The sequence below is a fragment of the Chiloscyllium plagiosum genome, chromosome 46, assembly GCF_004010195.1.
Source record: "Chiloscyllium plagiosum isolate BGI_BamShark_2017 chromosome 46, ASM401019v2, whole genome shotgun sequence".
NCBI lineage: Eukaryota > Metazoa > Chordata > Chondrichthyes > Orectolobiformes > Hemiscylliidae > Chiloscyllium > Chiloscyllium plagiosum.
In genome coordinates this window covers 7,089,653-7,104,864 of record NC_057755.1, presented here as the reverse complement: position 1 = coordinate 7,104,864, position 15,212 = coordinate 7,089,653, and the positions used below count along the sequence as shown (strand labels likewise).

The 15,212-nt window shown below is 42.3% G+C and overlaps 1 protein-coding gene across 2 annotated transcripts in view; it reads right to left on the bottom strand.

Annotated features, from left to right (window-relative positions):
- LOC122544134 overlaps positions 1 to 15,212 on the bottom strand; it is a 33,895-nt gene that overhangs the window by 14,859 nt on the left and 3,824 nt on the right. For both annotated transcript variants that reach the window (XM_043683173.1, XM_043683174.1), the window contains exons 2-5: positions 12,691 to 12,802; positions 9,752 to 9,845; positions 6,862 to 6,916; positions 4,851 to 4,991 (exon numbers count right to left, since the gene is read on the bottom strand). In XM_043683173.1, coding sequence (XP_043539108.1) covers positions 4,851 to 4,991; positions 6,862 to 6,916; positions 9,752 to 9,845; positions 12,691 to 12,802 — 402 coding nt within the window. The remainder of the gene's footprint in view (positions 1 to 4,850; positions 4,992 to 6,861; positions 6,917 to 9,751; positions 9,846 to 12,690; positions 12,803 to 15,212) is intronic.

Below are 15,212 nucleotides of genomic sequence, written 5' to 3'. Positions count from 1 at the left end.
GTGGAGTTTGTACATTCTCCCTGTGTCTGCGCGGGTTTCCTCCATGTGCTCCGGTTTCCTCCCACAGTCCAAACATGTGCAGATTAGGTGAATGGACCATGTTAAATTGCCATAGTGTTCAGGGATGTGCAGGTGTATTAGTCAGGGGTAAATTTAGAATAATAGGGTGCAGGAATAGGTCTGGGTGGGTTGCTCTTTGGAGGGTTGGTTGTTGGGCCTAATGGCCTGTATCCACATGATGTGGGTTCTATTATTCTCAATCTGGCTGAATGCAAGGATTTACAAAGGACAGCAGCAATTCCAACAAAGGAAGCTTCCAATGGAGTCATTCAGATATTATTGCAGGAATGTTTACAGTATGACCCAAAATATAAAATGTTAGCTAATGCAAACATGATTTTTGTTTCCTGTGTACATCGAGGTCTTTGTTGTCTGTTCATGAATTTTCATTTGTGCATTTTGTATTATTAAATTTAATGTCAAAAAGCATGAAATCTCACCCATCATTTCATTCTGTCGCTGACGTACGTGGCTGTTTTGAAGACATTTGTCGCTGAGGTAATTTACAATTACAAACAGTATATAGTATTGATCTTGCCAAATATCAACTAAATTTACAGGGAGGTCATCTAAACTCAAACTGGAGTGATCAAGTACTTCAGTGGGAGGTGAAGGCATCTGTTTACTCCATTTTAACATTCATGTCAGCCAATGTATATGGTTACCAAATGTAATGTCGGCAGTTCCATTGGCTGAACGGCTAGTGAGTGATGCTAACCATGTGGGTTTTCTTCATATATTGAAGTGCATTGTTTGGTTTTAGTTAGTTGATATAAAGCTAAGGCCTACAATTGCAGGGGACCTCAGAGCCATGGCATGTGCCTCTTGCTTGATGTTGGAGCTCAGGGACGTGGCTGACGTTCCTGACTCTTCCACTTGCAAGAAGTGTGTCCAGCTGCAGCTCTTGTTTGACCGCATGACGGCTCTGGAGCTGCAGATGGGCTCACTGTGGAGCTTCTGCAATGTTGAAGAGGTCGTGGATAGCACGGTTAGTGAACTGGTCACACTGCAGTTTAGGATTGCTGAGGGAGACAGTTAATGGGTGACCAAAAGGCAGAAAAAGAATGGAAAAGCAGTCACCTCCCTCCAAAACAAGTATACCGTTTTGGATATTGTTGGGGGAGATGGCTCACCGGGGGAGGGCAGCAGTTGCCAAGATCATGGCACCGTGGCGGGTTTTGCTGTTTCGAATGGCGGGAAAAAACTGGTATAGCCATAGAAATAGGGAATTCTATTGTGAGGGGAGTAGAAAGGAGGTTCTGTGGCCGAAAACGGGGCTACCAGATGGTATGTTGCCTCCCAAGGTGCTCGGGTCAGGGATGTCACTGATCGGCTACAGGGCATTCTAAAAGGGGAGGATGAACAGCCAGTTGTCATGGTGCATATAGGCACCAATGATATAAATAAAAAAAACGAGATGAGGTGCTGAAAGCAGAATTCAGGGACCTAGGAGAGAAGATAAATAGGAGGACCTCAAATGTAGTGATCTCGGATTACTACAAGTGCCACGTGCTGGCCAGCATAGAAATGAAAGAATAGGCAGGGTGAACACGTGGCTTGAGGGATGGTGTAGGAGGTCCAGATTTGTTGGACATTGGGACCAGTTCTGGCGAAGGTGGGACTATTACAAATTAGACGGTCTACACCTGAAACGGACTGGAACTGATGTCCTTGGGGGAGTTTTTGCTACTGCTGTTGGGGAGGTTTTAACCTAATGTGGCAGGGGACTGGGAACAAGAAGAGAAGGCTAGTAGACAACGAGGTGGAAACTGGAGACTGTAAGGATCATGAAGTTAGCATTAATAAGTGGAAGAGTAGGCAAAGTGCAGATGAACGCAAAAGAACTGGTGGCCTGAAGTGTATCTACTTTAATGCAAGGACTATCGTGTGTAAGGCAGATGAACTTAGAGCTTGGATTGGTGCCTGGGAGTATGACGTTGTTGCAATCGCAGAGAGTTGGTTGAAGGAAGGTCATGATTGGCAACTAAATGTTCCAGGGTATAGACGTTTATATTACAGGCCTCCCAACAGTGAGCATGAGCTAGAAGAACCAATCGGAAAACAGATTATAGAAAGATGTAGAGGCAACAGGGTGATGGTGATGGGAGATTTTAATTTTGCCAACGTTGTCTGGAATACACTAAGTGTCAGAGGTCTGGACAGGGCATAATTTATAAGAAGAGTCCAGGAGAGTTTTCTAGAGCAGTATGTCAATAGTCCGACGAGTGAAGGGTTTATATTTGACCTGGTGTTGGGGAATGAGCCAGGCCGGGGGGAGAAGATGCGGTGGGGGATTTCTTTGGGAACATTGACCACAATTCTGTAAGTTTTAGAATACTCGTAGATAAAGATGAGAGTGGTCTTAAGGGACGAGTACTAAACTGGGCCAAGACCCATTATATCAAAAGTATGCAGGGGCTGGGAAATGTGGATTGGCCACAGCTATTTGAAGGGAAGTCCACATTTGATATGTGGGAGGCTTTCAAAGATCAGTTGAAGATAGTGCAGGATAAGCATGTCCCGTTGAAAGCAAAAGATTGGAAAGGCAAGATTCATGAACCGTGGATGACAGGATAAATCGTATGACTAGCCAAGAGGAAAAGGGAAGTGTACATAAGTTCCAGGCAGCTAAGAACAGAATGGACCCTGGAGGAATATAGGGAGAGTAAGACCAGTCTTAAACGAGGAATCAAGCGGTCTAAAAGGTGTCATGAAATAGTTTTAGCGAGCAGAATTAAGGAGGATCCCAAAGCCTTTTTTATATAAGTAAGCGACTGAGTAGAGAAAGGGTTGGACCACTAAAGGATAAGGAAGGAAGGAAAGCTGTGTGTCGAACATGAGAAAATGCGTGGGGTTCTGAACGATTACTTTGCATCAGTGTTCACTGAGTAGAGGGACATGATGAATGTTGAGATTAGAGATAGAAGCTTGATTACTCTGTACCTCGTTGACATAAGTAAGAAAGATGTGTTAGATGAGTTAGAGGTTATTAAGGTGGACAAATCCCCAGGACCAAATAGGATCTATCCCAGGTTACTGAGGGAGGCGAGAGAGGAAATAGCTGGAGCTCTGACAGATATCTTTGTAACATCCATAAACACAGGTGAGGTGCCGGAGGACTTGATTACTGCTCATGTTGTCCCCCTGTAAATGGAGAGTAGTAGGAATATTCCGGGTAACTGTGGATGAGTGAGCATGACGTCAGTGCTGGGAATGTTGCTAGAGAAGGTATTGAGTGATAAAATCTTTATATTAGGAAAAAATGGGCTCATCAGTGATAGGCAATATGGTTTTGTGCGGAGTAGATAATGCCTTACCAACTTAGTATAGGAAGTGACCAAATTGATAGATGAGGGAAGGGCTGTAGATGGCATATACATGGACTTTAGTCAGGCATTTAATAAAGTTCCCCATGCTAAACTAATGGAGAAAGTGAAGTCACATAGTATGCAGGGTGTTCTGGTTAGGTGAATAAAGAACTGGTTGAGCAACAGGAAACAGAGAGCAGTAGTTGAAGGGAGTTCCTTAAAATGGACCAGTGGCGTTCCACAGGGATCAGTGCTGGGGCCACTGTTGTTTGTGAAATACATAAATGATCTGGAAGAGGGTATGATCAGCAAGTTTGCATGTGGCACGAAGGTTGGTGGAGTAGCAGAAAGCATAGGGAACTGTCAAAGAATGCAGAAGAGAGATATACTGGAGAATTTGGCGGAGAAATGGTAAATGGAGTTCAATCCAGGCAAATGTGAGGTGATGCATTTTGGGAAGTCTAATTCGAGAACTAAATATGCAGTGAATGGAAAAGCCTTGGGACAAGTTCATGGGCAGAGAGATCTGGGAGTCCAGTTCCATTGTACCCTGAAGGTTGCTGCACAGGTGGATAGAGTGGTCAAGAAGGCACATGGTATCATCAGACGGGATATTGAGTATAAGAGCTGGCAGGTCATGTTAAAATTGTACACGACATTGGTTCAGCCGCATTTAGAATAGTCTGTACATTGCTGGTCGCCACATTACCAAAAGTATGTGGACGCTTTGGAGAGGGTGTAGAGAAGGTTTACAAGGATGTTGCCTGGTGTGGAAGGTGCCAGTTATGAAGAGAGGTTGAGTAGGATTGTTTTCATTAGAAAAAAGGGGGTTGAGGGGGGATCTGATTGAGGTCTATGAAATCATGAAAGATATACACAAGGTAGATAGAGATAACCTTCTTCCCAGGGTGAAGGATTCAATAACGAGAGGTCACGTTTTGAAGCTGAGAGGTGAAAAGTTTAAGGTGATACACGTGGCAAGTACTTCACACAGAGGGTGGTAGGTGCCGGTAACGCGTTCACAGCACAGGTCATAGCGGTAGGCACGGTAGATTCATTTAAGATGCATCTAAACAAATGCATGAGTAGGTGGGGAGCAGAGGGAGACAGATGCTTAAGAATCGGGTAACAGGTTTAGACAGTGGATTTCGATCGGCTCAGGCTTGGACAGCCGAAGGGCCTGTTCCTGGGCTGTAAACTTTCTTTGTTCTTTGCTTTTTTTTTTAAATTCCTGCACTGGCTGAAGTTACTATGAAGCACTCGCCTTCTCAACCTTTCCCCTCGCCTGAGGAGTTGTGAACCTCAGGTTAAACCACAGTTATCTCTCTCTGAGGAGAGAGCAGCCCTGTGGTTGAGTAGTGCCGCCGTGACTTTACCTTTCCCTTGATCAGCTCTCGAGTTTCAATCATTAACCCTGAAGAAGGTCTGAAAACAGTTTGATTAGCAGAAAGGCGATAAAATACAAATACCAAAAAGGGTTACCCAGCCAGATCAGCGCCTTATCCACATCAAATTCGTACAACATGTCTCCATCCACAAGACCTGGAGTATCTATGAAAGTCACCAAGAAAAACATTTTCTGCTTTGAGGTGCTGATCTCGGTCGTCAGGTAGTCTGTCACTCCTGCAGAAACACAGAAACCAGGAATGTCAAAGGTCAAAAGTGACTTTCCATCGCATACCTTTTTGTTTGCAAAGTTATGTTCAGTCTACATCAAAGGTCACCAAGTTAAATCAAAATATATGCATTATACTTTCGCCTTCAATATATAAGAGAGACACATCGAACGCAAAGTATCTTCAATTTTGTGCAGAATGGCATTAGATTGTAAAAGCAGACAGAGAAACAGGATTTGCAATGCGGAAGGAACTCCAACTCTTCACAGTGACTACGCATTCTCCCTGAAATAGCAATCGACTGAACGTAATTTCCGCTTTGTTACCCCCACAGACCTTTCCTTCGTGTGTCCACAATAATAAATTCAAATCATTTTACATCCTTTTTTCCGTTTAAAGTCAATTCCAACATAACCTCCATGCTCCTCGACAATCTGTCTTGCCAAATACATAGAAGTCATCCATACACCGTCTGAATCATCTTATACAAATGCTCCTTCCAATTCCAGTGTTATGGAATAGGCCAGACCACTCAAAACTTTCTTAATCAGGCAGCCCAGACCATAACTATGCAATTTGCTTCGGTAAGTGTACACTGAGAATAACCCGGAGAATGTCAGCTAGGTTGACTACTAGATTTTAAAACAGACAAAACTTTATTCACAAAAATTCACAATGAAACACAAAGAACAGAATAAAGAACCCCTACAGAAATCAGTCGATCCAAACATGTCTTAATTATGCTGTTCCGAATATGCACAACAGCCCCAATGTGCAAACGCCCTTTAAAACCCAGTACAAATGGAACACATGCTGACGGGTTGAAGTTGAAGGGCAGGAGGAAAGAGAGACAGAGTTTCCACACAGCTCACTGTTGAACTCCTCATCAGTTCAAAACTGAACTAAACTGCTGCGCTCAGCTCGAGAACTGATCAGTCCCCTTTTATTTTCCAGGCCGTTTCTAAAACATGACCACTTTGGCCTGAAGTCTCGTCTGTTTACATATAAACAAAAAGCCTCTCAATACCCTTTTCACCTTGGCACGAAATCAGACTGATCGGAGCCCAGTCTGGTTCATTATCCCTCTGAAAACAATCAAAACACAGTATCCTTGAGCCAAGGAATAGTTTTTTTGAAAAAAAAGGAACTGGCTTGATGACACCAAGGATCTGTGAATCTGCACATTAACGTATGTCTGCTCTTCAGTACTTTCCAGGGTCTTACCATTCAGAGAACAATTCCTTGCCTTGTTCGAGCAGGGCCAAACCTCACACATTTCTGGGTTACATCCATTTGACACTGCTCTACCGATGTGTCCAGGCCTCCTTCAGTCCTCCTATTAATTACCTTAGCAAATATTATGACATCCAGAAACTTCTTGACTATATCTATACATTTCAGTCGAAAACATTAATGTACACCACAAAGAGAAGGTGCCCCAAAGTCAAAGTCCACTGAACACTACTCGAAACTACTCTGCTTCCAGAAACATCGGTCCACCATCAAACTGTGCCTCTTGACCCTCAGCTAATTTAAAGTCCAATGCACTACTTAGTCCTGTCTCAATGGACTTTCTTACCTTCTTCACCAATCTGCCATGAGTGTCCTTCTCAAAAGCCTTGCTAAATCCATAGCAAAACATCAAATGCATGACCATCATCGACACTTCTGGTTACTTTAACAAATCGTTTTGGCGCATTTATGTAGCACCACATTCCCTTGACAAATTAATGTTGACTGTACCTGATTAGTATTAGGACATTATTACATTGAAAGATAAAAAGTTAACGTTGTGAAGCTTTATTTATTTGATGTGACAGTCATAACTACTATTTGTCCTCCTATTCTTTCCAAAATTTACATTCACGTGAATGTACCTTTGACCTGTTCGAGACCTTGGAATTGCGGGTAGACATGTAATGTAGCATTACCCTGTGAAAACAAAGAAAATGAATACAGGTTACAGACGAAAAGTCCTGCAAACAATTTATGGTGGTGTCGGGGTTTCAGTTACCTCAGTTGCCTCGAGAGACGTTTTACACGACAGAATAACACCAACATGATGTCTTCAATTCCCATGCAAGTTGAGGTTACCATGAAAGACTCGCTTCTTAAACTCTCCCCTCACCTGAGACATGGTGACTGAGATCTCTCTCTACAATGAGAGAGTAGGTTGATAGGGTCTTTAGAATTTGATATAGGAGTATTCACGGAGTACTGTTCAAAAGAATGCAAATCCTGAACCAGTCCAGAGGGGATGTTTGTAACCATATGAATAATTGCAACATTTTGGGAACATGGTTCAAAGATTACCAGAACAACTAATGGAGTTACTGTGTACATAATGAAACTAGACTTAACTGACAAAATAATAATCGTCAAAATTCCTCATTTATGAAACAAGAAGGAAACGTTTGACCCACTGAGACTATTTAAGGAAGGAAATAGGTTGACCTTGTCTTATCTTGCCGACATGTGACTCCCATCCAACAGCAGGACACCTAATTACTAAAGCCATTTAGGCAAACAATTCTTATGTCCATATGTCGTCTGGTCCTCCATATGTCTCCAGTCCCACAGCAATATGGTTGACGCCTACAGACCTGCGGAGTAGCCTAGCAAACTGACCAGTTCAGTGACAACACACACAGACATCTCTCAAGAAACTCAGCACGTCCGACAGCCGGGACAAGACCATTTGCCACAGCAGATTCGCCGCTGACGATTAGCCACCGCCCATTGGCCACTGAAGACGATTCGCCACTGCAAATAAGTTTAAAATGTTAGAGAACAAGCATATCTAAACTATATAAAATTGTCGTTATATTGGTTAAGGTAGTGTTTGCGTTCTTTCAGTAACAATTTATTTTCGTTACAGGAGAGATTTTTTTTAAGCTTGTGTTTTTTTTTCCATTTACCCTCAAGTCTTCAAAATGGAAACACAAATTATTAGTAAACGTGGATATAAGAAGTTTTACCACGATGGTTTTATATATGTTTTTGATAAACTGTCCAAGAGTGATTCAAGTATTCAAGTATTTTGGCGATGTGAACATTCTTATTGTATTCTTATTAACGAATGTGTAGCCGATGTCCTGCAGTCAGTCCCAGCATCTTTACCGACAACATGAAGAAAATAATTCGGCAAAAAAGTTTTGATAAACTGTCCAAGAGTGATTCAAGTATTAAGTTTTGGCGATGTGAACATTCTTATTGTGTTCTTATTAACGAATGTGTAGCCGATGTCCTGCAGTCAGTCCCAGCATCTTTACCGACAACATGAAGAAAATAATTCGGCAAAAAAGGAATGATAGGAGACGCAGACGATAGAATACAAAATATTGTTCTTGAATACGGTGAAAGAGATTGTTTCGGAATATCTTAGAGGAATAGAGCATAACTATCAAATGAACTAAAATTTCATTGTTTAATATTAATGTGAGATTTTACTGTCATTATAAAGATTTTTAAAATATATTTTCTTTTGGGGGTTAAAGTTTGTAACTCATTTTAATATATAAACCAATAAAATTATATTTATTTTACCTCTTTTTTAAAATCAGTATGTAGAATGTCGGTGACTAAATAAAGGGGAATGAGAAGTATGAAAGAACAGGTGGGAGGGAAAACAATCGGTACGTATATATATTTCCGGTGGTGAATAATCTCCAGAGGTCAACGACCCCAGTGGAGAAATGCTGGTGGAGAACTGGCAGTGGCTAATCATCGGCAGCGACTCTGTCGTGGCAAATTGTCACCAACCCCTGACAGCACCTGTGGAGAGAAAAAGTTGGTGGTCGGGGGGGGGGGGGAGATTGTGACTGATAGGTGAAGAAGGAGTCTAGAGGAGCAGGAAGGCAGCCAGGTAGGCAAAGTGATGGATAATAGTGAGCCAGGAGATAGGGAAGCAAATCTCCTAATGGGGACCATTGCTGGTTCATAGTGGGAAGTCTATGTTGAAAGCAGACCATGTCATGACAGGCCCTGGAGTGTGTGAGAGGATAAAGTACATGGGAGAAGGTGGTCAGGCTCTAAAATTGCTGAACTCAACCTTGAAAGCTGCAGTGTACCCAAGAGGAAAATGAAAATGCGGCGAGATTACCTACTCCTTTGCCCCACATCCCTGTCATATGTACCCCCTTTCCTGAGCTACCATCAGTTTTGAAGAAAGATCCGTGCACCCGAAACGCTTACTCTGTTTCGCAATGCACATATGCTGCCAGACCTTCTGTGTTTCTCAAGTAGTTTCTACTTCTGTTTCAAATTTCCAGCATTCCCAGTTGTTAGTTTTATGTTACGGTTTAAGGGGAGTTTGGGTTGGTCAGCAAATTCTGGTATTGTCAGCAACTCCCCACAACTTATCAAAGAGCAAAGTAAACTGTACAAGTGCTATACATGTTTCTCTTCAATTGTCCGGTGATTGCAACAGCATTATGATTTGCCTTTGGCACACACAGCTGGAAGCTGGGTCTGGTTTCTATTATTACAGGAATGGTCAATGGTCGAGCATTGCACAATTCAAACAGTTTAAATACAGAGTAAATTATTATTAGTCATCTGTGATTTCCGTTCAGTGGCATTGGGAGTGAGAAAGCGGGTCAAACCCGCCAGATGTACATGAAGAAGAGAATGACATCGAATGTGATGATGACTAAGAATTCCAGTGAAGTGCACTTGAAAGAGGCTTCCAGCTTTTTGACGTAAGCCACTATCTTTCAGGGATCTCGGATGAGTGAAAGCTCGACGACGATCCAAGCCATTACTCACCAGAAGTGACTCCCTTTTCTTTCCACTGGTGACAAACGTAAATCCCTGTGTCTCGGTTGCAACTCCTGTTTTCAGTATATGTTCTTCAATGTACCTACAAGTTTCAATGGTTAGAGACGCAAATATAACACTCAAAGTCCCGTGGATAATACAATATTTGATTATTGCTAAGGAAAGGCACATTTTGCTGAAAATGTTTGACCTGCTGCCATCAGGATAATTAGCAACACACATCAAAGTAAAGGGAGAACAACACCTCACCAAGAGAGACGGGTCAGGAGTTGACAAGTGGACTGACTAATGAACAGCTGTCATGGGAAAAGTTGTCTTCTGTTGAGTTGTACACAATGTGTACTCAGTCCCTTTTGACTGATCATAGTGAAGGTTGTTCTGGAGGGTAGGTTGTGTTCTTCCTATTTCTACGGTTACAAGAGTGGATAAGGTGAGGGTACCGAGAGACTCAGTCAGCATTACTGAGAGGAATATAGGCAGTATGGACTCTGTGATAAACAGTCAACATCACTAAGCGGAGCAGAGGTAATGGAGAGCATGTGCCAGGCGGTAAATATCATTCATGAATGGACATTGTGAGTGTTCTCACTCAGGCAGTCAGCATCAACTGGACGGCAGAGCATTTCAGGACCACTGTAGAGCAACACTGAGAGGAACAGACAAGGAAAGGAACCGATGGGACTCGTGCCCTTAACTTTATCTTCTCGTCATCATTCTGCTTGTGAAGGGAAACTGACACTCAGCCTCCTTCCGTTTCTCTTGCACTGTTGGCTGGACAGTCATGCCAACACTGTGGATATACACCCACACTGCCTGATGTGGTCATGACGTTCTCAACATCTTTGCTTGCCTGAGGCTTGGTGACCCTCAAGTAAAACCACCACTAGTCATCTCTCTGTAATAAGGGAATAGCCCTGTGGTCTGATGAGACTATAGCGACTTTATATTTATAGCCCTCATGCAATTGTTCCGACTTCCTATTCCCAGCTTGACTTTGGTTCAACCTCGATTGGGATCGAGTTGCAAGGAATCCTACCAGCATTTACAAATCTCCCAGCAAAAATACCAGACCCGGCCTACTGGAAGTGTAACACGGAAATGTGCATCTCCCACAGCAGATCTCCAGCCTCAAACTGAATCCAGCAATCCGATAGTCCTGACAATCATTCAAACATGAAACTGGCGACACTCCTGAGATTACTGATCTTGATGGACTGTATTTTTTTTCTAATTTCCTTCAGAACTCCCTGATTCTTTTCTTTCCCAACCTTACCCCCAGTGACATTGACAGAAATACGGAACATGACTGCTGGATGATCGCCATCCCATTCGGGAGAAGTCCTGCAGCCGTGATGCCCTTGACCTTGGCACCAGGGAGACAGCACATCACATTACTGTTAAAACGCCTATCTCTTGCTGTGATGGTGGAATCGCCAATAACTATTCCTCATCCTGACTTCCTCCACTTCCTCGCCTGTACATCTCAATTGACGGTGCTGTCACAGACTGGACTCTGTCTGCACTTAAAAGGAGAGCCATTGCTTCCATCGATTTCCAACTTGATTATGGATTAGCAAGGTAGACCAAGGGCGGGGGGGGGCGGGGGGGGGGGGGTGGCTCGTGCACTGCTTGCATGCTGTTCTTAGATAACCTCAAAGTTAAAAATCACACAACACCAGGTTATAGTCTAACAGGTTTAATTGGAAGCACACTAGCTTTCGTAGCGACACTCCTTCATCAGGTGATTGTGGTCAGAAAATTAAAACAACTAAAACATCAGTCAGTGTATCCAGTCAATGTAGTGATTGTGGATTCAGGAGTGTTGCTGGTTACAGAATGGAAGTTTCATCTTTGAGTTCCAAATTCGGTGGTCCATACTTGGCTGGAATGGATCGGCTGTGGGTCCCTTGGCAGCGCCCTCGGCTACGTCTTCCAGCACCATAATCTGCCTTCATCCGAAAGCTAGTGTGCTTCCAGTTAAACCTGTTGGACTATAACCTGGTGTGTGATTTTTAACTTTGTACACCCAAGTCCAACACTGGCATCTCGAAATCATTAGGTAACCTCATGATCATTCGTTCCCCTTCTGCCCTAACACTGGAAATCTGCAGGTAAACAGTTCCTACACGTGATCTCCAGGTAGGTACTGTTTACTGAGCGTACATCAGTGACTCGAAACTTCGCTTTGAATCCAGAATCCGGACTTTTGCAAATGGTGAGAGTGCTGCAGGTGTGATTATCTGGGAGACTCGAAATGACCAAGAATTCATTCATATTATAGTGTACAAACTCCACTCGGCCCTTCTGCCCTTTCATTGCCTCTCTCCACAAACTAGTTATTACTATTGGAATCAGCAGGAACCTGCAATGAAATTTGAACAAACTTTTGCCAAATTTGCGAATAACATAAAAATAGGTGGGAAGGCAAATGATTGTGCTGGAACACGTAGCCGAGGGCGCTGCCAAAGGGACCCATAGCCGATCCATTCCAGCAAAGTATGGACCATCGATTTGGAACTAAAAGATGAAATTTCCATTCTGTATCCAGCAACACTCCTGAATCCACAATCACTACATTGACTGGATACACTGACTGACGTCTGAGTTGTTTTAATTTTCTGACCACAATCGCCTGATCTTGCATAATTTATCAAATCAGATTGTTGATCGTGTTTTAACTTTTTGCTGTGTTTTATTTACAAAATTGACATCCTGTTCCATTTTATACAGACCGTCCCTACTTAAGAGTATCGTTCAGAGTAAATCAGTCAAGTCATGCCAACGTTTTATGAATCCGCACTATCTGCTGGAGAATGCCCCTCCTGGCTAAGTTGGATGTTCAGATCCAGTCAATATTCTTCGAGCATTTCTCATAAATGTACCCAGCCCAGCCTTCCCAAATACAACAGTGAAACTGGCCTGCTTACCAATTGATGAAGGAGCTCTTGCCAGCTGAATGATTGCCCATCAGCATCACCGTGATCTTCTTTCTTGGAGCCAAGAGTCTGAGGCCCAGCTGCTTGGCGATTCCCACCAGTCCTATCGAGAGCAGATTTTTTTTTAAATCAGAAATTTGGTGTTATGCCCATAAAAGTTTACTTGTGGATGAATGGCGTGAATGTGATTACCTCCGCTAGAAACTAGTTGATTGGTTTCCCTTCGACATCAGAGGCAACTCACTCACATTGCATCCATTTCACTTTGCAGCTACAGTATAGGGTGTCGCTTGATAAATAAAATAGCTCAATTAAACAGAGAATATATATCTGTTCCTTATTCATCTGTTTTAATACCAAAATTAAGGAAATATATAAGAGCACTTGAGTGATGATCATATCCAGTGACATTTGTTGCTGAACACCAAGGCCGAGTTTTCAATGCATTGGATATGACCCGACAGAAGAATAGAGATTCTGCAATTATGAAACTTAATCACAGAATTACAATTGCTTCCTTAGTAAAAGGAGGCATTCATTTCTGCTACATCTCATTCTCTTAACGCTTGAATGCGACTTGTAGCTCGGGCAATGAGACAAAACGTGACGCCCCATTGATTTAATGGTTTTCTCCAGCACTCTGTCTATCTCTCTCGCTCTCTCTCTCTGTGGCTCTCTCTGTCTCTTTCTCTTGAATTAGAAGTATACTAGGCTCTAAGTTATGTTCCTACATCTGTAAATTTAACTCCAATTTGACCAATTTGTAATTGCATTATCATCACATTCACATTTCTCCACTTTATCATGTCATTTGCTAAATGAATTATTTTGAAAGCATGAACAAATTTCTTCTATATAAGTTCATTTATAGCGTTAAATATGCAATATAGCAGCAATAGATTAAAATATTGTCAGTTTCCTTTATTAAAATTGATCATAAGAGAAGAACTAAATAGCTGCTTGTAAACATAAGCTTTTAAGATATTGCTGCACATGAATCCTTGGGCACACCAATGCAAAAGACACAAGTGAAGTATAACAGCACACCTTTTAATAATTTAAGAGTCCATGATCAACCACGATTCCCTTGAATGGCATAACAGACTCGAGGGATTGAATGCCCTACTCTTGCACAGAAGGCACATCGTTTGTTATTACAATTTATAGGATGGGTAAGGTGATGGTTTCATACATGACATAAGACTTTATTAAAATCAATCTTAAAACAGAATGAATGATACAACTTTGGGGGAGGGCGTAAAGGAGCAGAGAGACCTCCGATTTCATGCCCATGATTCTCTGGTGATGGCCAGGCAGCTTGACACACTTGTTAAGAAGTCTTATAGGAATTTTGGGTTCATACAGGTAGAGAATTTAAAAGCGAGGAAGTGATGCTATGCTTCTACAAATCATTGGTCCAATCACATTTGGAGTATTACATTCTGTTCTGGGCACATTATATAATGAAGAATGTTGGAGTTCCGGACAGAGTGCAAAGTAGATGTACGAGAATGATCCTCGGAACAAGGGATTATAGATAAAATGAAATGTTAGAGAGATTGGGTTTAATTTCCTCGCAGAAGAAAAGTTTGAGAAGTTGTTTTATTGAATTGTTCAAAATTTGAACAATTTTGACTGGGTAAAAACAGAGATTCCATTCCCAATATTTCATGTGTCAGTAGTAAGTGTCAGGATTTCATTATTGTCAGCAAGAGAGCGAGGAGTAAGATAATGACAAAAACCGAAATAACTGCAGATGCTGGAAATCGGAAACAAAAACTGAAATTTCTGGAACAACGCAGCAGATCTACCAGTACCTGTGGAGAGGAAGCATGTTCCTGGTCCATTGACACTCCTTCAGATGAGAAGAAATGCCTTCATTCAGGAATTTGGAATGTGCTACCTGGGAGAGTGCTGGAGGCAGATTAGATACGAGGTTTCAAACGTGAGTGATATATGGTTGAAAATGATGAATGCAAGGGCTACCTAGATAGAACTGGAGAATGGGACTGAGCTGGGTAGCCTTTTCAGGAGCCTGTACAGAATGGGTTAAATTGTTTCATCTATGATTCTACGTGTTCAGTCCTAGATTGCATTCAAAGGAATGATGACCTTGTGCTGCAGAGTGCATGACAAAAGAGAGTTGAGTTCGATTCTGGAATAATAGAAAATTGCACACATTGCCCAACAACTCCCTGGGATGTAGAAGGCTGGAAGTTGGTCAAAATGAAACGCATTAGTTCCACAGAGATTTAAAGGGTAGACACTGAGAAGCTGAATCTTAAGCTGGGGAGTTTATTATCTGGGATCATGGTCAGAGGATATGGGTTCAATCATTCACGCTTGACATTAGAAACAAAAGCCTCACATGAATCATTGACTGGATTGTGAATTACTGTAAACCTGCAGAAGTGTGGACTATCGGATAAGAGAATGTTTAAGGCTGAGCCAGGCAACCATTTCCATCCTTAAGGAATCGGGGATTTGGAGTGAACCCAGATACTTAGGAATGA